We start from the raw sequence: 21847 nt of genomic DNA on the forward strand, positions 1-21847 counted from the left end.
TTCATTATTATTATCCTTAATAGATAGGGTACCATCTTTCTGAACAGAACGAAAAGCTCTTCTTATTAACTCAACCCAGAAATCAAAGTGTGAGCTTTTTTATTTTGTGAATGTAATGAAACACCCTTATTATGCTTAATTCAATTCAGAGATCAAAGTAATTAACAATTTAAGTATCAGAATACAATCATATTCATGAAAGTTACAAGAATAATTTATTTTAATGAAGATTAAATTAAAGTAATCAAATTTGTGTTACATGCGAAGGAAAACCACGAAAAAGTCTTTTAAATTGCTTAATAGTAATAGGTTTCCAGCTTAATGTTGATTATCGCAATAAAATTATTTTTTAATAATCAATAATTTTTTTTTGTACTTTTTTGAATTTTTGTAGGCAACCCAGATATCAAAGTTACTTGTAATTTAAATACAGGAATGAAATTATATTTTGAAAGACTTTATGAATGAAAATAATTAGAATTTACATTACGCACAAATGAAAACCATGAAAAAGTTTTAATAACTAACTAATTGAACGGTAGCAGACAATTATGAGACTCTATCTCAGCAATTATTAACATTTTCCAATTTATTGTTCTTCATGAAATTAAATGCTTTGGGCAGCTTAGATTGCTTATAAAACTGTTCTTTATTTTATTTTAATTATTTTATTTATTTTTTAGTTATTTTTATATTTTTTAAATATTTTTAATAAGCACTTAAATTGTTTTTTTTTAATATTTATTTCAAGTATTTGAATTTCAGAACAATATAAAAATCAATTTTTTAAAATACATTAATTTTTTCATTTAAAATTTACAAATTATAAATCTTTAAAAAAAATGTGTTCAGATTTTTCTGGTACAGAGACAGAATGTTATTATTTATCATAACAATTTATGAAAATCAAATAAAAAAAATAGAGACCGGTGATGTGTCCAGTGTCAAAGTTCACCCTGACATCTGTTTGGTACCGTGATTGATCTTTCCATCTTTATGTCTTTGTTTGAGTATACACAAGCAAAGGAGGGGATACAAGCTTCTATATTCATTGTCTACGAAGTACTTCGATTGGTTTGAATAAATTATCAAACTGAGCATGCGCGTTATTAAGATTGCGCCAAACAAAAATGCTAAAAACGCCATTCTAGTAAACCTGACAGAACGATTAAGCGATAACGATGAAAACGATGATGTAAACGACGAATCAAATGCCTCTATTCATTAAAAAGGCGGTCAGCCAAGCAACAGCCAAAATTTAAAAAGGGTGGTGTGATATAACTTACTACAACTTTTACTGTCAATTGATTATAAGTAACACATAAAATGACTACAACTTCAACTACACTTGATGGTTGAACGTGCCTCATGTTCTATTTTTTTAAATAATAATCATAACTAATGTCGACTCTTTTTATTACTGAACTGAAATATTATTAAAAATAGCTACAAAGACGCAACAATAAGCATTTGAAAGATATTTATATTGCGTATGAAACAGCAAAAATATTTTTTATTTTGAATATAACTTTTAATATTTAACTGTTCACTGTTTGTGAGAAGGGAGATGGTGATGTCATTTTCGACCAATAGCATGATCTGGCGCATTTTGAGAAGGCATGCAGAACTGTCAGACTTGTTTGGGCATGCTGGACTGTCACACTCTAAACTATGTGAGTTTTTATCAATTTCTTTTAATATTAATCTTATTTCATAAGTAATTTAGATTCAATTTCAAACTGTCTGAGGTTTCATTTTATAATTTATTTCAAATGTGAATGTGTCGAAAGATTTTCCACAAAGTCACGAATCATTGTTAGTATTGAAGTTATATTCAAAATAAAAAATATTTTTATTGTAAAAGTTGTTTCATACGCAATATAAATATCTTTCAAATTTCTAATGTGAATGTGGTAAAAAGTCAGGGCTGGTTTTTGCCATGCCTGTGGCAGAAACTGGTTATAACCGGCAAAAACTGGCCGAAAATAAAGAAACGTCTATATTAGTTCTAGTAATTGCATAATGACATTTTGTTTAAGTAAACTGAAAAATGTAACTGTAACAAACTTTTTAATTCATTGTTTGTAAATATCTATTATTTTGTTTATACTAAATATAAAGAGTGCCGTATATCAAATATTTATATAGAATAAAGTAATGTAATAATACATATAAATACTAGATTTTAGTTTATTATATTAAACTCTGAAATTCAGTAATTATTATCATTTAACTCTTAACATAACTGAATAGAGCTATTTTCTGCTGGACTTGAGAGAATCTTCTCAAATTTTTTGTTCCTGCTTAGCAAATTGAGAAATTGTTTAGGTTTAGAAACTGCTTAAAAACTTGTCTTCTTTTATAGATTACTGCAGAGTGCAAGCAATGTAACATTTGATTTTGAATGATGATAATTTTGTAATTAAATTGTACTTTGTTTAACATTTAATTGTTTTTTTTCGATGAATTATCCATTGTATGTCAAATCTCAGTACTTTTATGTCAATTTCTGAATTTCTGCCACAAATTTGTGTGGCAGAAAAGGGTTTCTACCCATGGTCTTAACCACCTCCATAGAAACTTGCCAACCTTGTAAAACAAATTTCCACACCTAATTCGCCAACCGTTGTTAGTAAACAAGTCCGGTACTCATTCTTTTCGCCAGCACAAGTATATTCGAAAATTTTACTTTTACTATGTTTTTAATATATTTTTAAGTTCTATTTGTTTTAATATTGTTTCTTTTAAAAAATTTTTTACTGGTTATATGTAAGTACTTACGATAGCGATTAATTTGTCAATGTCATCTGTATATATTAACTATCACAAACATAATATGATTTTTTTTTAGTGTAATTTAAGTCTTAACTATTTTTTCACCAAATCGAGTTTAGTTTGCCAATTTTTGTTTACGAATTATTTGGCTGCTAATTATTAAGAATGCAGTTTTTTTCAATTACTTTGCTCTTTTTATAGTTCCGATAAGATTATAGCAGCAAGTATTTTTTACAATAGAGTTTTTACTGAATTCAGTGATTTAGAATAAATTTTTTTTACAAAGGAAAAAAATGTATTATTATAAGTAAACTTTTCTGAAAACTTACTTATACCTTAACAATATGCTGACAGAATTAGTTGCTTGGCATTATAGTAGACTCTCGATTATCGGAGTTAATGTGGAGCACGACTAACTCGAATAATCGAAAAACGTAGTTAAAGCCAGTAATATATTCACCAAAAACAATATTTATACTAGTTCACCATACACAATTCATATTATAATTTAAAAGCTTACTTAAAAACATTTAACGAGCGTACTTTACAAGAAATTGTTTTAAGTAGTTGGAGCTTCAAAAATATTCTCATAATATAGCTCTAATATTAATTTAATTCTGATTAACCATTTATGAAGTTTTTTTTAGTCATAAATCAAAGTTCTTACCGTGTATGTGAATAAAAAAAAATCAGATTATTATTTTTTTTTAAAATCATTAACCCTGCTTTAATTAAGTGCTTTTCTGCATCAATGCTTCTCCATTCTTTTAAGGGATAACAGAGAGACTGGTGTCTCCTCTTCTTTTTGTTCTATGAATTTTCAATAGCATTTTTGATAGCTTTTAGTCCATCTGTATGAAATACTTTTCTTTGTTGATTTTCACCGTCACTGTCTTAATCATCTTCACTAGATTCATTTTCATTGTTGATGATGTTAACGATCATTTCATGGGTGCGAATTGTAGGACTTCGTTTTTCTGAGTGTTTGAAGATAAAATTCAGAATTTTTTGCAGCGGTAGTTTTAAAAGTAAACTACAACAAAAAAATCCTCAAAATATTTGATAGCTCGGATAATCAGGACTCCACTGTATTTTATTTTTAATGAGTCTGTTCTTTATTGTCTCTTACTTTAAATACATTTTCTTCACCTTTCTTAATAGACATTTTTTTTGTGTATTACAGCAAAGATGAGTCAAAGCTTTAAGTGGAGTACTGGTATGGAGAGGACTTTCATTAAACTCTTTAAAAAGGAACCAAACATATGGAATACAAAGTTGCCTGAACATAAGGATAGGGTGCGAAGGAATGCTTCTTTTGAAAAAATATCTGAAAAACTAAAAATGAAGTGGCCTCAGCATGCCACTGAATTCACAACGAGTAAATTTTTAGTTTTGACTGTATTTCATTAGTACTAAGTCCCAGTTTTGTTTCTGAGAATAAACTTAAAACCAAACCAACTGCATTAACTTTATAATGACAAAATATTCTTTTTTTTTAATATCACCATTGGTTATTTTAGTTTATTTTTGTCTTTGAATGTTAAATGAACAAGTTTGATGTTAAATATTGAAAATAGTGTATTGTTACTTTCATACTGATTGAACATTTTTTATATATCTTTTAAGATTCCTATATTCATGTTGGTAGTGTACAAATATATGATAAAAAATAGTGTGATTTCTGTTGATTTTATATTATTCAAAGAGGATTTGATATACATAATTTACATGGCATATAATAATTCAAACTGCATATAAATTTCAAATGCATTTATTAGACTCTGGTAGAACTTATTCAAGAAAATATTGTTTTTTTACAGTTTTATTATTTAAAACGTGTCTAATAACAATATACAGGGCTGCCATTGGCGACTAAATAAGGCAAATAAATCGACAATTTTAAAGCAATAGCAACTATTTTAGTAGAAATATGAGTAAAAGCAACTAATTTGTAATGACTTGTTCGAAATCGGCGACTTTTTAAGCCTATTAGCGACGAAAGTGAAAAATATTTTCAAGAATGAAATGAGTTTTCCCTTTCCCCTGATTTTTTGCTGTGCTTTTCGTTTTATCTAAATTTTATTCTTCCTCACTCAGTGTTTTCACTACAGCGCGAGAATCTCGCATATTTTTTTTATATTCTCGCATTAAAAAATGATAACCGCGAGAAATTCGCGCATTCTATAAACCAATTTCAAAATTTGCGAATTTTTTGCATTTTGAAAAAAATTTCTCATTTGCGCCATTTATAATAACATCCGTTTCACTTTTCTTCCTGGATCTTTTATTATTTTCAACATCTGCCCCATTATCTAGCTTCCCTATTTACCAGTATTGTTCAGAACCTTTAAGAACAACAGAACACCATCCTTCCAAACCACGGAACCTCTTTCAGAACGCATTTCTCTGCAACCACATGTATACCGTAGGTAACGTTTCTTCATGTAAGATGTTCAAATTTTTTGCTCGTTAATGTAAGATGGACAAATACCTTGTAAAGCCAATATCTTCTACTCCGAAACAGACAAATAAAAATGAAACAAATGTGGGTAGAAACGATCAAAACGAAACAAATACGCATTTGAGCAACCTAATGAGAATTAGAGTGGAGAATAGCTGATGAAAAAGTAGATGTAGAACATTTTCCATATGATGATGCTGCAAAAATGTTCAATGCTTTAAAAATTAGAAGATGTTAAAAATGCATTATGATTAAAGAAATGATTTTTTTTCAAGTCTCTTGGTGTTTTTTTTTTTTTTTTTTTTTTAATTTTTGAAATCTCACTTAACTTTTTGAAATCTCACCCTGTTTTTGAGAAAGGGTGAGAAATTCTCACCCATTTTTTTCTGAGATGAAAACACTGTCACTGTTTGATGTCAAAAGCAAGACAGACATGTTTATCCAATCAGACTAATGGAATTGGAATTTCCGCTATGTGAATGCTCCTTCTGCTTCAGGAAGCTAATGTAATATCTCTGAGGATTATGTTTCCCCCCTTCTTTTAATTTGAATGAAGTAGCAAAATTAAAAAAAAAATTCTTTAATTACATAAAATGTGTCGTTAATTTTTTAGAGCGATTTAGAATAGACAAAAAAGTACATGGTTATATTCGTTTTGTCAAATTTTGGTCGTAATTTTTTTGTTAAGCTTTATATTTGGAAATGCGTTAGTTATGAGAAATAAACACTGGAAAGATGAATTTAATTGCAATATTTCTTTTTTTTTAAATGTCTAAACTAAGCATCTGCAAATTAGAACCAAGAAAGGAAATTAGAGTTTGAAATTCACCTGTTCAGTAGCAGATTAAAATAAAAATCCCTGTTTTTATGCGTAGTGAGAAAGAATAAGGGTCCAGCAGTTAATTACAATTTCGGATCGGTTTGTTTTGATGTTCGGTTCGATTTGGAATATTAAAGTTTGCAAGGACTGCAGACCTCCTATTTTCCCTACTTTTTCTATTATTTCGGCTCTTTTCCTTTTTTTTTCTTCCTATTTTTCTTTTTTTTAAAAAATCTTCTCATTTCTGCTATTCCTCCTTTAAAAAGCACAGTGACAGCCTAGAAAACGGAATAATGACTCAGTCAAGTATTGCAACTGCACCTGTTTTTCAATTCATTAATTTTGAATGGGGGTGTGAGGAGCAGAATGTGATAGAACATGAATTCTTTTTAGTGTGTCAGTTTCTATGTCTGCTTGCGTATTCATGTTTAACTGGAGTAGAGTAGAAAAAAAACCTGCACATCTTAAGATTGATACAAGCATTTTCCCTTCTGATTTCGATTGTTTCAGCAAAATGTTAAATACAAAGTTAAACTCTTGATAATATTAATAATCCTGAACCAAAATCATGGCGATATAATCGCAGGAATGTTTTTGCAGAATGATTTTCCCTTTAGGAAGTAAAAAATTTTCTTCCTGCAGAAATTTTTGAAATTTTTTTTTTTCTCATCAGAATTATATTCAAAAATTCATTTGTATGCAGAAGCAGTATTGTGCTACTTTTGATTATTTAATCAAGAAAACTTATATGCATTCCAGAAAATTTTTATATTTAAATTGTTTTCAACCAGGTGAAGTCGTCAAACCAAAAGGCTTTAATTACTTTCGTGAAATTGCTAAGTGTCTTACCCTTCTTGGTATTGACGATCTACAAATCAGAGATGAATGGCTAATTTTGCAGTCTCAACTAGTAGTAGCCAATCATGGAATAAATAAATTATGAATAGATTATTTTTGGAGAGAGATTATCTATGAAAGAGATTCAATGGGAAAAATTAAATATCCTATTCTCAGACTTTTTGTTAAAGTTAGTCTGACTTTATCTCACGGCAATAGCGATGAAGAGATGTTTTTCTACATCGCTAAGAAAAAGAGCTAAAAGAGGCTCCAGAAAGAGAAAAGAAAGTCTAGAGAAAAAAAGAAGGGATTAACAGTCTTGAAAAAAAGGCTCAAGTTTTAACGGAGAAACATCAAAAGATGCAGTCCTCAGTAGACTCTTTACTTAAGGGAATGATGTCATTATAAAAAATGCCATAATAAAATGATAGTGTTCAAATAAGAATTGCTCAGGGATTATTGGAAGCTGCTGAAAAATTACAAATAATAGAGAGAGAGAGCATGAAATTGAATTGTTAAAATTAATAAACTTGTTCATAAAAGGAAAACAAATTAAATTTATTTCTATACTAATAGCCCCAAGAAAATGTTAAGAAAAATAATAAATTTCACATTTTATACAACCTTGTGTGTTTTTTTCCCTCTTCATTTTCAATCATAAAATTCTTAATTTAAATTTATTTGTATCTATAATAATTTTCCTTTCATATTATTATCTAAAATTATTTAAGTAAAGTAGCAAAGCAATCATATTAATTACTAATTTTTATTAATAAATTTACATATGTGTAGAGTTAATGAGCTAATTAGCTTAGTAATTTATTTAAAATGCATGCATATATTAATAAAATAATAAATGTATGTATTTTAAGTGTCTGTAGTTATGATTTAATAATTAAAATGATTAATAATAATTATGATTTAATGATAGTGGAAGTAACTGCAAACTTTCAAAGACGAGTGCAACAAGAAGGTGTGTTGGCTATTTTTCCTTTCCCATATAAATCTATGTATTGACAGCAATGACAAATGAAAAGAGTTGAAAATAACAAAAGTTTAAGAAATCCATTGTAGAGTTTGGGGGGAAAATTAAGAATGGGTTAAGGAAGGAAAGGGCAAAAAGGGTATGGAGTCTATTAAATCAAGGCACTAATTTGCTTCAAGGGCAACAGGGTGGATTCTTTTGACTAAAAGGGCAGCAGGGTGCTGTGCCCTGTTTACCCTGCCTAGAATGAGCTCTAAAAAAAATTTATGAAAGTAAATAAATGTCATTTCTACTTCATTTTTTTATCGTTCCTAAAATTTTTAGTCCCTAGCTTCTTTTTTTTCCAATGTTTTTTATATTTTTATTACAACTATTGTTTCTTATATGATATCTGAAGCATTATGCCTCATGAAGAATATATCTAAAAATAGATATTTTTGAAATGCTTAAAAACTTTGGAAGTTTTCTACAGCAGTTCCTTCATTTATCTATATATTGTTGGCAAATCCACAAATAAATGTACATTTTTTATTAAATATTAGTATCTAACTGCATATTATTTGAATTTTATACTATTACAGCACAAATAAGTGAAATTATGTTAGAGGAGGATATGATATATGGAAACTATTTCATATATCTTGGAGACTATTTAGACTTTTTTTTCATATATGATGCAACTAAAGCAACTATTTTTCTTGTTTTCATCCAGTGACAGCCTTGAATATAGGTGCTTATTTTTATTACCAAACCTGTAACATTTTTACCATTAAGCCAATATACACTTGCACCATCATTAAGATTCAAATTTCATTCTATATATACAGGGTGACTCTAAAAAGATGGGCAAAATTTTAGGAAGTGATAGTACACACCCAAGCAAACAATTTTTATCATAGAATGCATGGTCGAAAACAAAACGCAAAGGTGCTGGCTCATTTGGAAAGTTTTTTGATGCAAACTCCATTCCTGTTGCGAGTTACTGCGCTGCTTTATTTGTCGCTTAGCTTTCGGCCGGTGCAGGGAAAGTTTGTGATATGCTTTGTGTGTTTCAGAATGTTCGCCTATCTTTTCTTCGCCGGCGTACTGCGTGCATAGCCGATGCCGGCCACTGTTTTGAACACTTATTGTAATCACATGCCATTAAATTTACTTTTATAACTCAACTTCATCGTTCTTTGTGTGTTTTTGTCCCATATAAGAACATAAACTTTTACGCCCTCTAGTGGTTTTGCGTTTTGTTTTCGACCATGCATTCTTTGATAAAAATTGTTCGCTTGGGTGTGTACTATCACTTCCTAAAATTTTGCCCGTCTTTTTAGAATCACCTTGTATATAAATAAATTTTTTTTTAAAATCCAATTTGTGAATGTGTTTGTTAACTTACTTTTTATTGTCTTTATTATTAGTTTACTTTCTTTTCTGTTTAGAAAAGTTGCAATATAAATTTGATAAGTTAAAGTCTACATTCCAAAGGATTATAAGATATGACAGAAAACAGAATTGGGTTCATTTCCAATCATTAAGATTCCTTGAAGATGTTGGCAAAGGGGAGACTAGCATTTCAAACTTGGAGGAAAGTGATGAGGAATCTTCTTTGTCAAGTCAGGTATGGATATATAACTTAAACAGTGTCTTATGTTTAACCTGATTTTAGTTGAAAAATCATTTTTAAGGAAAATTCTGATCTAATTATTAGTTTAACATTTATAATAACTAATTATAATTGTTAAAATAATTAAATAAGTAATCCTAAGAAACTGAAATGGTTAGATATTAGCTGAAATAAGGCTTCATTATTATTCAAAAACATACAAATAGGAAATAACAGACAAGTTACAAGTGCTTCAAAAATAGGCACCCATTTTTTTTAATTATTACCCATTTTCATTCATTTGTTATTTATAAAAAATAATGTATCACAATAGTTCTTGTATTATTATTTATTATTCTTTTTAATTAATTATTCTGCTGTTTTTTATTTTTTGTAAACTCAGGAACTTTTTTCTGACACTTTATCAGACACAAATTTAATTTCATATCTAATTTGCATTTTGAAATCACATACGAGCATACTATAGGTGAAAAAAACTTTTTCTTTGTCAAATGCTTTTACGATCTGAATATTATCTTATATTCTGCATATTATTATGTTTGTACTAAACAATATAACAGTTAACGTTTTTCATGTGTAACCATTCATTGCAAGTAATGGATGTTAAAAACCGATGAATGAGGGTTAACGTAATATGGCATAAAGCATAACTGTGAAGTCTCCTGTTTTTTTTTTAACAAGGACCTCTATATTTTACGACCATCTCCTGTTTACCCATATATTCACAAATTTCTCTGTATTTGTTGAAGAAATTTAAAAAAAATTGGCAATAAAATATCTGCTATTGGCAAAAATACTTCTTATTCCTTAACATATAGTGCTATTGCCAGTACTGCAGTATATTGAATGTTAATAATTTAAGCAATTATAAATAATGGTTTAAAAAATCTTTAGATTAAGATTTATGTACATGTTTATTACTTCTCTATATGTAAGTGCTTATAATATCTAATTAAAAAAATTTTTTTGACTTGATTATGCACGATGTATCAAAACTTTACTCATAACCTAAAGATTATTGCTTCTAAAATCTGTTATTTTATGTTGATGTTACTTGTTAATGTGTAAAAAGTGTACTAGGGAAAAGGGGATAGATGTATTGAATAATTTGATATATTTCTGAATGTATGTATACATGCATACACTGAAACCCCGGTTTTATGTGTTGTCCTCTTTGCAAGTCACTTCATTAGCTTCCTCTTGTTCATTAGCTTTTCTGACAATCTTTCTATTTTATTGTCCTTTAGACTGTGAGAGGTAATTTCCCTCTAAATCAGAAGGGATATGAGATGGACAAAGCATGGGAAGGGTGGTTAAAAAAGTATAGGAGTTTGAAATTCAAACTCCTATTGTAAAATTAATAACTCCTAATTCATACTTTGAATTGTAAAATTTAAGAGTGAAATTTTTTACAACAAGCTTCAGCCTTTGAATCTTGGAATAATCCAATCATTTAAAGAATGTTACCCTAAACAACTAGATAGGTAACCTTTCCATTTTTTTTTTATTTTTTATTCTGTTGACCTATAAGATGTTACTAAATCAAAAATGCATGTTTTGGAAGCTCTTGAATGTCCTACAAGTAGGTTCAATGAAGCCTCTTGGGGTTAACTGCTTCTCGTTATCTAAGGGAAACATTGGTTGTTAGGAATAAGATCTTCTGAAGTCAATGACTCGTATATCGACTGCAATACATGTTCCATTACAATGCCTGCTCCTGACAACCGCAATAAAAATGAGTTAAATAGAATAAAGATAAAAATGAGAATTTTGTAGAATATACATACAACTGATCAAGAGTTTTTAAGTATAACACTCAGAAACATTTGCAATTGTGGACTTAAGAAAAGAAAAAAAGCATTTAAATATTACTTATTTTTTCCAATAGTTCTTCTTGTAAGTGACAATTTCTAGAAAAATATTTCCTTTCTTACCCCAATTTCGGGTTTCACCTTATGTTTGTAGTATGTAAGCCTACCAAAAAGGAATATTTTATTTTTGAAATATCTCGGCTTGTTTAATAATATCAAAAGTGTAATTTAAGCTTTGCAATTATGAACCAGTCTTTTTTTATTGATTATACAGTGAAACCTCCGTTAAGCGGACAATCATGGGACCAAAAACTTTGTCCGTTTATGAGAGTTGTCCGCTTACGGGAAGGGTACCCTAATAACGAAATTTAACACCGTAAATTGTTTTTAGAATATTCTCAAAGATGTAGAAATAATTAAATAATATCTCCAAGGATACTGTAAATATCTACAAGAATATTTATTTAAGCAATAAGAATGATAAAAAAGAATATATAAGGAAGTTTGATATAAATACATAATTCTGGATGTAGCTACAGAAAAATAAATATAATTTTCCTATTTGCATAGATACTCAAGTTAGACATATGATACCAAATAGGAGCGTACTGTCCTCAGTCCGTTTCAATTATTAGGTTCACATCCCCTTACACCTACTTATCATTTGATAGGGAACATGGTTAATACCTTCTTGGAAAATAAACCACCCATGATTCACAGAAAAAAAAGTAATGCATACCTGTAAGTCGTGAGGACCTATGGAGATGATTATTCACAATTGATCAGCTATCAAGTGTCTGAATAAATGTTTCATTTATATAAACACCTCAAAGATTATACTTCTGTTCTCTTTTTTTTACCCCACTTGTGTTAAATACAGTCTTCAAATTGATAAGAAAATTAAAGAAATTTTCAATGTGGAAGAAGTATTGAGAGAAGTCATTTCAACTTGAGGTGTCTCATAACCTGTGTGGTCCAGATGAAAAGATCAAAAGATGCCAATGTCAGAATTATTTCAGGAGTGCAGTACCATTTTCTTTCCTTTCTTTACAAAGATAAGGCAGCGTGACAGGAGAAAGATTGATTTTTCGCTGGTGAAATAGCTTAACAATATTTTTAGTTATGGATAAGGCAAAAAGTTTTATTTACATGCTTTAAAAATGGTGAAAAGTTGCATTTTTTTAGCTTGCAATTTATTTAGAAAAAGTAGTGTCCGGTTTGTAGAGATAAAAAACAAGGTTTCAGGATCAAAATGACTGTCCGCGTCCGGTTACGGGAGTGTCCGCTTTGGGGAGAATGTACATAATGGTTTATTCATAGAAGATTCCCGGGGAATTAAAAATATGTTCGTATTGAGAGGCGTCCGTTTTGCAGGAGTGTCCATAACAGGAGGTTTCACTGTATTACTTACAAATAAATATTATATTTCAGAATGTGGAAGAAATTGTAGTGGAAACACTAGTAAGAACTGGAAGCACTAGTAAGAAAAGTGGTGCTGCAAGCACTAGAACAAAAGGTGGTGCTGGAAGCACAAGTAAGAAATGTGGTACTACAAAGATTAAAAGAAAAAGAAAGACTCCTGAAAGCAATAGTGTTAAAAGTAGTGCTAAAAGCAGTACTTATAACTTACGTCAGGGTTACGCCTTCAAACATCGACGCGGTAATGCTCGTGGTACGCCTGAGGAAGCTGCGAATTATGGTAAGAAAGATGGCACGTTCAAGGAGTATAGATGTTTTTCACCTACAGTTACAAGGTACAAGAAGTCTATTGGAGGATCTTCAGTGGAGCAATTAAAGGAATCGTGTGGCGTATGGCTATGTGGTCCGCCACGTTGTGGAAAAGATTATGCTGTTCGTCAGATAAAATCATTGTTTATTAAATCGTTAAATAAATGGTGGGATGGATATCAAAATGAGGAAGCTGTGTTACTTAGTGATGTGGGGCCATCACATACGCGGCTCGGTTTTTTTCTAAAAATATGGACTGATATTTATCCTTTTAAAGCTGAAACTAAGTGTTCTTCAATAGAAATTAGGCCAAGGAAAGTGTTTTGTACTTCAAATTTTCGTTTGGAGGAAGTTTTTAAAGGGAACATTCTGTCAGCTTTACAAGCAAGAATGAACGAGTATGATTTCTATCATGAGCCGCATAAAAAAACGGAACGTTTAAATGTTGGCGCTCCTGAGCTCGTGTTATCAGTGCTAGTCGAAAATGGGGAAATTCATGAAATCTAAGTTCGTCCGTCATCGCCGGTTGCAGGACCATCTAATGTGTAATACTGTTAAAGCGACAACTCGTGATTGTGAGATAAAGATTATATAAAAATGTTCAACACATGACAGTGCTCATCATTTCTACAGACAGATTAAAGTTGCAAATTTCATAGGTGAGAATATTGCATTTGCTAGTAATGTTGAACAGTACAATTTTATGAAGATAAATTGGTTTGCAATTAGGTTTAAAGAATTATTGTGCATTTCAACAGAAATTCCTGTTGCTACTGGTGCTAAATATTATTATGGACAAGGTGTTTATACAGGAGGACTGACAGATTATCCATTTTATGTAAAACTGGGATATAGATTATTTGGAACTGCACTTGTTTGCCTAATAAATGTAACAAATCATTGTTATTTAAAGTTCCAAGGGAAATGCATTTATTTTTTCTAACTGCTAAATTTCAATGTTTATCAAGGTGCTGATATTGGAGATTTTTTTGATACTGTGTTTGTTTTTAAAAATATTAGATATCCTACTGCTTCGTATGACACACACCCTGATTGGGGGTGGAATAAATTATTGCCCGCTGCACAATTAGATCCCAACATTGCTGGGATCCGATCAACACATTACTTGGTATAGAATATTCTGTCAGTTACATTCAAAGGGCGAAATGTTATGGGAGTGCCTTAAATTATGTTTATTTATGTTAATAAATGGAGCAGCATACTGCAAACCAAATTCCAATTGTGTTTTGAATTTATTTCTATGGATTACACAAGGTGGTCAAGTGCAGTATTACCTTGACCACCTCCTCAGTGTCAGGGGGATTTTCAAAACTATGCATAAACAGGGTTGCCACACCACAGGGAAAATCTGTAAAATACAGAGAATTTAAAATCACCTAAAATAACAGGGAATTTTGTTTCTTATTTTTCTCTTTTAAAAAATGTTGACCACTCAAAGCGTAATCTATGGGATATTTAACCATGATATTTCAGTTATACTAAACTATTTCATTTACTATAGCATTATTTAAGTATGTTCAGCCGTTTTCCCAGCAATTAAACAGTAATTGTTGTTTTCTCTTAATATATTGTGTATAATAAGTGCAGGGAAAACACAGGGAATTTTTTTTTCTCTCCAGATTTGAGTGGCAACTCAAAAAGCTACTCTGAACTTGAAAAGCTACTCTTATTGAGATTGTTTGCGTGAAAAACTTAACTACGCGATTTCTATTTTCCGATATTTCTTTTTTCTCAAGAAAAAAAAAAAAACAGAATTATCCCCCCCTCCTACTTTACACCACAGTTTTCTTTTTTTTTTCATTTCCTTATGACACCTTACATAATTGAACTTGCTCTAGGTGCATAAATATTCATTTTTCTACTTTGAATTCAAGAAAAGCATTTATAAAATGCAAGCAGAGACGTGAATTAATGTTTATAAACAGTTTTTATCAAAGAATCGTCTGAAAGTGCTAAATGGTAAATAGGCACCAGTGGTTGGTAGATCAACATTTCGGAAGGAAGTTGGAATTTGCAGTTGAATTGAGCGGGATATGCCTTTAACATATCTGATTCTAGGTGTTAGAGCAGGAGCAAGATTAAGTCGAATTGAGTGCTTTATTTCATTTAACCGAAAATAGTTTCCAATAGACGAGTTGAAGAAATATGTAACAAAATCTTTATGTAAAAATGGGGATATTCTTTTTAAGTAGTAATCTAAAACTGACAAATGTTCATTGAATTGTGATTTTAATTCTGCGGTAGTTATTAATTATTGTTATTTTGGTTTTTAATATATGACTTTATAATCTACCAATTCCCTTCACAGACATCCCCTTCTGTACGATAATATTGATTAAAAGCCAAATTTAGTTTTTATTCAAGATATCCCAAATTATATGTCTGTTACTGTTTTCATATAAATGTTCATTGAATTTTGATTTTAATTCTAAATTTGAAAATCAGGGTTGGCAAGATTTAGGACAGAATGGATTAGTCCACGGTTTAAACCGTCGTATCCAAAACCCTTTTGCTCAAATTGTGTCACAATTTTATCTGAACAATATTTAAAAGGTAAAATGAACTTAGAACTAATAACATATTGATAATTAAATCTACTAGAGAATATTTGTTTTTAAAAGTATGTTTTATTAATATTGTTTGACTCTTCAATTTAAACAAAGGAAGATTAATCAGTAATAAAGTTCAATAGTACATAACTGAAGTTTTAACCTTGCCATACTGGTTTAGCTATTAGGGAGTAAGTGCTTGGTTAGTCATAAACAGGTTTATTTATCTATAGTACTATTCAAGAATACTTTAATTTCATTCATGTTCAATTCTTTTAGCATAGTGGTGATACATCACCAGTGTCAGTAACTGAAACTGATGTTATGCCCTTTAAAACTGTTAATACATTTTTCAATTATTTTGTATTTCCAATTTAAACTAATATATTTATATTTAAAAACTATTTTTTTTAAAATAATGTCTTTATTTTTATGATCCTGTGATGCAGAAATTATAACATTTTTTTTTTATGTTGCATTATTTATCCTTATGCAAAAACATTATCAGTATTAAAAGCATATTTAAAGGATTAGGTATTCACTTATGTTGTTCAATGAATTGTGTGAGCTTCAAAGATTATAAACCTTTTCCTATTATATTATTTTCCTTTAATAAGTTGAAGTAAATTTCAGGACGTCCAAAACCCTGTTGGGAAATAGTTCTACTTCTGTGGTTGTTACTAATTAGTTTGATTTTTAATAAATGAATTTATAATCTACCAATTCCCTGCACAGACATCCCCTTCTGTACGATAATATTGATTAAAAGCCAAAGCAAATTTTTATTTAAGATATCCTAAATTAAGCCTGTTATTCTTTTCATATCAATGTTCTCAGCATTTATAAAACCACATAAAGAAAAAAATATTTTTAAGTTGCCCTTGCAGTGTTTTCACTACAGCGCGAGAATCTCGCATATTTTTTTTCTTTTCTCGCAATAAAAAAGGATTAACGCGAGAAGTTTGCACACTCTATTAATCTATTTCAAAATGTGCGAATTTTGGGAAAAATTTCGTCTTACCTTTCTTCCTTGATCTTTCATTATTTTGACCATCGGTCCTTGTTATCTAGCTTCCCTATTTACCAGTATCGTTCATAACTGGTGCGAACAGCAGAACACCCCCCCCCCCCTGAACAAAACTCATTTCTCTGCAACCACGTGTTCACCGTAGGTAAGGTTTCTTCATGCAAGACGGACAAATACCTTGTTCTACTCCGTAACAGACAAATGAAAATGAAACAGATTTCGGTAGAAACGGTCAAAACGAAACAAATACGGATATTTTTCAGCCAAATAAATATAATAGCTGATGAAAAAGTAGATATAGAACATTTTCCATATGATGATGCAGCAAAAATATTCAATTAGAAGATGTTACAAATGAATTATAATTAAAGAAATAATTTTTTCCAAGCCTATTCGCGTTTTTTTAATTTTTAGAAATCTCACCCTGTTTTTGAGAAAGGGTGAGAAATTCTCTCCCATTTTTTTTTTCTGCAATGAAAACACTCCCTTGTTGTACTAAAATTTTAATTTTTTCTTGAAAGCATTGATCTTATTGTATTAGTTGAAAACTGTATTTTTGCCTTGAAGGCTTAGATTTAGTTTATGCATAAGTGAAAATATATATCCGGTAAGAAAACTTAGCTATCGATTTCTTTTTACAAAAACAAAATAACCTTATATAGATCTTTTCTGCAGACCTGTGTGTGATTAGTGTTTTATCGACCCTCCACCCTCAACAATAGTGTATTTTACGTGAGAATAGTATAGGGTGGTTGAGGAATAATGAGAACTAATGCAATGATAAAGAAACTATAATGTTCTTCAAAATTAAAACTCACTTTAGGTGTCATGTTTGTAAAATTGCATTTAAACTCTCCGTAAATAGTGTGGGGTGATTGAGGAACAACGAGTCAGAAAACTAATGCGATGGTCACATGCTATTGATTATTTCCTACAAACTTAAAATGCATTTTAGGTATCAAGTATGTATAATTGCATTTAAACTTGATAGTGACAATATATTTCAGAGAAAAACACAAAGGTATAAATAATAATTTAAATCTTTATTTAATGGTCCGTACTTTAAATAGCACTGCTATCATTAGCTCAATTTCATTTCGGCAAATTTTTTTGCTATATTTTTAGCTTCGTCTACTGCACCAGTATTAGTTCCTGTGGCTTGAGCAGATTCTGGCTTGCCACCACCTTTACCATTAATGACTTGAGACACTTGCTGAACCCATTCATTAGCTTTCAACCCTTTAGAAGTGGCATTCTATAAAGAAATAAGATTAATTACTAATTAAGATAATCAACACTAAAAACTTAAACCACCAGTTTTCATTTTATAAATAAGTTTAGAGAAAAAGGAAACATTTTAATTATAAAACATTGCAGTTTTAAAAGAACAAATAAAGAATTATATAAATTTTGATGACATGAATTAATTCAAAAATTGTTTAAGGCAATATTTTATAACGGGATACAAATTTATATCAGCACAGATGAGATAACCCAATGTAAAAAAAGTAACTAAATATTAATTTTTAAACCACCTGTAAATGTTGTACCATTTGGTACTAGATAAGTTTTATCAAGTTCTTAGTTGCTTTAAAGCATAACTATTTAACAATTAATATTGTTTTGAAAAAGGTAACATTATATTGTATTAGTAACTATTTAATAATGAATATTACATTAATTCCCAGATAAATTCAAATAAAGAAATAACTTTTCTATCATTATTTACAGTTTGAGCATTTACTCAGGAGAAAGTTTATCCAAATTATAATAAGACTTCAAATGCGGTTTTATACAAAAATATTGGAAAAACATTCTGCCAATTTTATAATTAAAAAAAAATAAAAAAAAGTTGCATATTTTCTATTAACAACTAACATGTATGTATGTCACTGAGAACTAAATGTGTAAGGTTTTAAACCTAAGTAAATTTACTTATTTCAATTGATATAAGGTGATAAAAACGTCAATTATGTCATAGAAAAAATAATTTTATTCCATAAAAGTATTTTAGAATACCTGGGGTACTGAGCTCATACATAACACTTTTTCAGCATCGGCATCTCTAGTGAAAAACATCACAGCAGTTTCAGGTGAGTACAACTTTGCCTGCTTCAATGCAGCATCTAAAGCCTATTGAGTAAAACAGATACATTAATTTTAGGAAAAAAAATATGCAATTGAAGTAACAAGAGATAGAATAAGTTAGAAATGACAAAGCTTTAAAATACTCTAATTTTGGTGTAGAATTAGGATGGCTTTTTGATTTCATTCTATTAAAAAAAAAAAGCCTTAAATTTTACTGTAATTCGTAAAATACAACAATAATTAATCGCTGACTTTCGGGACCAAACATGAGTTTCATGTTAAGCATTAATGAGGTTCAACTGTAGTAACCTTAATTCAAAATTAAGCCATTTCAGCATATTATAATCATAACATTTTAATTAAATTGTTTTAAGAATGCATTTTATTGAATAATCTTTCAGTAGATTCTCTAAGCAAGTTCAGACTGCTCTCGAGTCCCCTTTCTGATTGATTATTCAAGCCTTTCCTTCAGCTGCTTTTATATAATTTTTTTTGCCTGATGACTGATTTGTGGAAAGTTTTAGATAACGAGTCAAAAAGTTATAGTTTTCGAGTTAGTCCCAAGATAAGGCGACATAGTAAGATTTCAACCTAATGATTTATATGAATCACTCTATCTGTACTTAAGTTAATGTTTGTGCCGAATTAATTTGCACAAGGCGCTTTGGCGCACATTCCAATGTAAAAGGAGCGAAGTAAGCAGCTACCGGCTGCCTCCTCTAAGTTTGTTGTAATACAGTAGTTGTAGTCGTGATTGTCATGTAAAAGGTTTGCCTGCGGTCTTCCGCAGCTTGTGTGAACTTACCTCTGTTATGTAAATAAATGTTATTATTATTATAGTTCATCGTAGTTCAATTCGTCGTAATCGTGCATAATGTTTGCTGATGGAGATTTCCCAGAATAGTTTTATTTGGTTGTGGACTTGGAGATCTTCAAGACCTTATCTCGCGATTCTAATTTTGAGTGACGATAAAAGTGTCACATTCTATATTTACCATAAACAGACATTATGTACTTGCAAAGGTCCTGTAATAACAGAAATCATATTTAATCTCTATGAGACAACAATACTAAAGTTGAAAGAGATAAGAATAAAAAATTTTACAATATAATCACCAATTTAGACTACATTAAAATGGTATGGGCCATGACAAAAAATTTAACACTTAAAAAAATATCTTGTAAAGGAACCAGATAAAATAATTGGTGTAAAATGATACTAAGATAAAACGTTAAATTCTTTTTACAGGATTGATTGAAAAATTTATAATCCACTTTTTCGGTTTCAGAGCTATTTTAATTTCTTTAAAGTTTTTTTTTCCCTTGTAGAAAGAATCCTTATTACGGTTCTGAATATATTAATATTAAATCTTACAGAAACATCTTACTTCCTTTAGATACGTTGTTAGTTGTAATGTCTTCTCTCCTTTCTTTGAAAGCTTAGTTTAATTCAATGAATAAAAGGAGGAAAAATATCTTAAATACCTGTTTCAATCTTACAATTTGTATAATTAAATGTTGTAATGTCTTCTCTCCTTTCTTTGAAAGCTTAGTTTAATTCAATGAATAAAAGGAGGAAAAATATCTTAAATACCTGTTTCAATCTTACAATTTGTATAATTAAAAAATTTAAAATATTATATTAGTATTGTTAAGAACACTTAAATCACAGAAAATGAATTCTTTGTACTAGAAATAAATGAAAACAGCAAAGACCAGAAATTACTTAGGTGACTAAAAAATTTCCAATGGGTATAAAAAGAGGGCTGTCACACTACCTTAGCATTGAATCCAGCAGCAAATTCATGAACAAGGAATGGAATGTTTTTATTTTCAGACTGAGTTTCAAACATATGTTTTGCTTCTTCTGTTATCTTTTTTGGAAGAAAAAAAATAATTATTGCTTACAATTGATAAAATATATTAATAATAAAATAAAACTATTTAACTTACAGTTTGAACAACAGCAGCCTTATTGGCACGATCTAAATCATCTAGCTGTTTCTTGAGATTTTTCAGATTGTTTCGCATCTCATCTTTTTTCCAATAGGAAATGTTTGACTGCGAAATTTCCTACATAATATAACAGTATAATTAATAAAAAAGTTAATAGGAACATGATTACCCAAAGTACTGAATCTACTTAGAATAATCATGTTGCCTGTGTAATCTGAATTATTGGATTATTCAATCTATTTTTATCCAAAACACTGAAGATAAGAAGTAATGTTATACCTACGATAAATATAATATGACTAATAAATATGTGAATTTTGTTGAATAGGTATAAGAGATATTTTATTTTAATATTCACTAGCATTATTACACTTTTTTTTTAAAAAAAAAAGGGGGGGGGGAACATTTTTTGCACAGTTTGACAGTATAGAAATAATCAGTACTCACATAAAATGATTTCAACTATGAAGTCATGCAGTATAAAGAGTATTTTTTTTTTACTTTGAAGGTCTTGTGTATAGCTGGATTATAATAACATAAGGATTGATTGAAAAAATGATAAATAAAAAAAATAATCATTGCACAAAGGAACAAAAACTTCAAAACTGATCTCAGCTAACAGAGTTTCCGATAATCGAGACTATTGTACACAATAAGAAATAAATAAAAACGAGTTAAAGATAAAGGTAAGTACTTTTTAAAGTATGCCATGCCATGCCATTATAAATCAAAAGAGGTAAAAATAAAAACTCAATGAATCACAACACTTTATCTTTGCTCTATGAATTTTCAAATGAATGAATTTCGTTCTAAGAATTAGACTTTTCCCTGATAAATTGATACTAACAAAATGTTTAGTACGAAAATGACTGTTTTAAGAAGTTTTAAAATACATAGTTTGTATTTTAAAATCTATAATAAAATAACTTAACTGTATTAATGTCTTAAATAAAGTAGATATGTAAAAACAAGTGTTTACTTCTGTTAAATCAACTATCCGTTTGACCATTTCTTTCTGACTTATTGAAGCTCTTTTATCACACATTAGATTTTTTAAATTCTCAACTTCATTTTGAAGTAATTCTGAGCGTTTATTGGCCTAAAACAGAAAAGAAAATTACTTCAAATTACATACTCAACATAAATAAAAATTCAAAGCATAAATTGATAAACA

At 29.5% G+C, this 21847-nt stretch overlaps 2 protein-coding genes across 4 annotated transcripts in view; one reads left to right on the forward strand and one right to left on the reverse strand.

Moving 5' to 3' along the window:
- The first annotated feature begins 1316 nt into the window (after positions 1–1316).
- Positions 1317–14272, forward strand: LOC107448593 (uncharacterized). Of its 2 annotated transcripts, none has more exons than XM_016063854.4 (4): positions 1317–1673; positions 3959–4153; positions 9309–9487; positions 12736–14272. In XM_016063854.4, exons 1-4 carry the CDS (start codon positions 1568–1570, stop codon positions 13537–13539), a joined length of 1284 nt encoding a protein of 427 aa, XP_015919340.3. In that variant the 5' UTR covers positions 1317–1567; the 3' UTR covers positions 13540–14272. The 2 variants fall into 2 exon arrangements, with proteins under 2 accessions (XP_015919340.3, XP_087016959.1); XM_087160833.1 differs by having other exon boundaries at positions 1657–1815.
- A 3381-nt stretch (positions 14273–17653) lies between these two features.
- The window catches only part of AlaRS (alanine--tRNA ligase, cytoplasmic), a 37004-nt gene continuing 32810 nt past the window's right edge, over positions 17654–21847 (reverse strand). For both annotated transcript variants that reach the window (XM_087160831.1, XM_087160832.1), the window contains exons 19-23: positions 21653–21772; positions 20671–20790; positions 20496–20591; positions 18649–18762; positions 17654–17884 (exon numbers count right to left, since the gene is read on the reverse strand). In XM_087160831.1, coding sequence (XP_087016957.1) covers positions 17711–17884; positions 18649–18762; positions 20496–20591; positions 20671–20790; positions 21653–21772 — 624 coding nt within the window. In that variant the 3' untranslated portion in view covers positions 17654–17710. The remainder of the gene's footprint in view (positions 17885–18648; positions 18763–20495; positions 20592–20670; positions 20791–21652; positions 21773–21847) is intronic.

The sequence above is a fragment of the Parasteatoda tepidariorum genome, chromosome 4 (genome assembly GCF_982258835.1).
Source record: "Parasteatoda tepidariorum strain Cologne lab strain chromosome 4, Ptep-v5.0, whole genome shotgun sequence".
Lineage (NCBI taxonomy): Eukaryota > Metazoa > Arthropoda > Arachnida > Araneae > Theridiidae > Parasteatoda > Parasteatoda tepidariorum.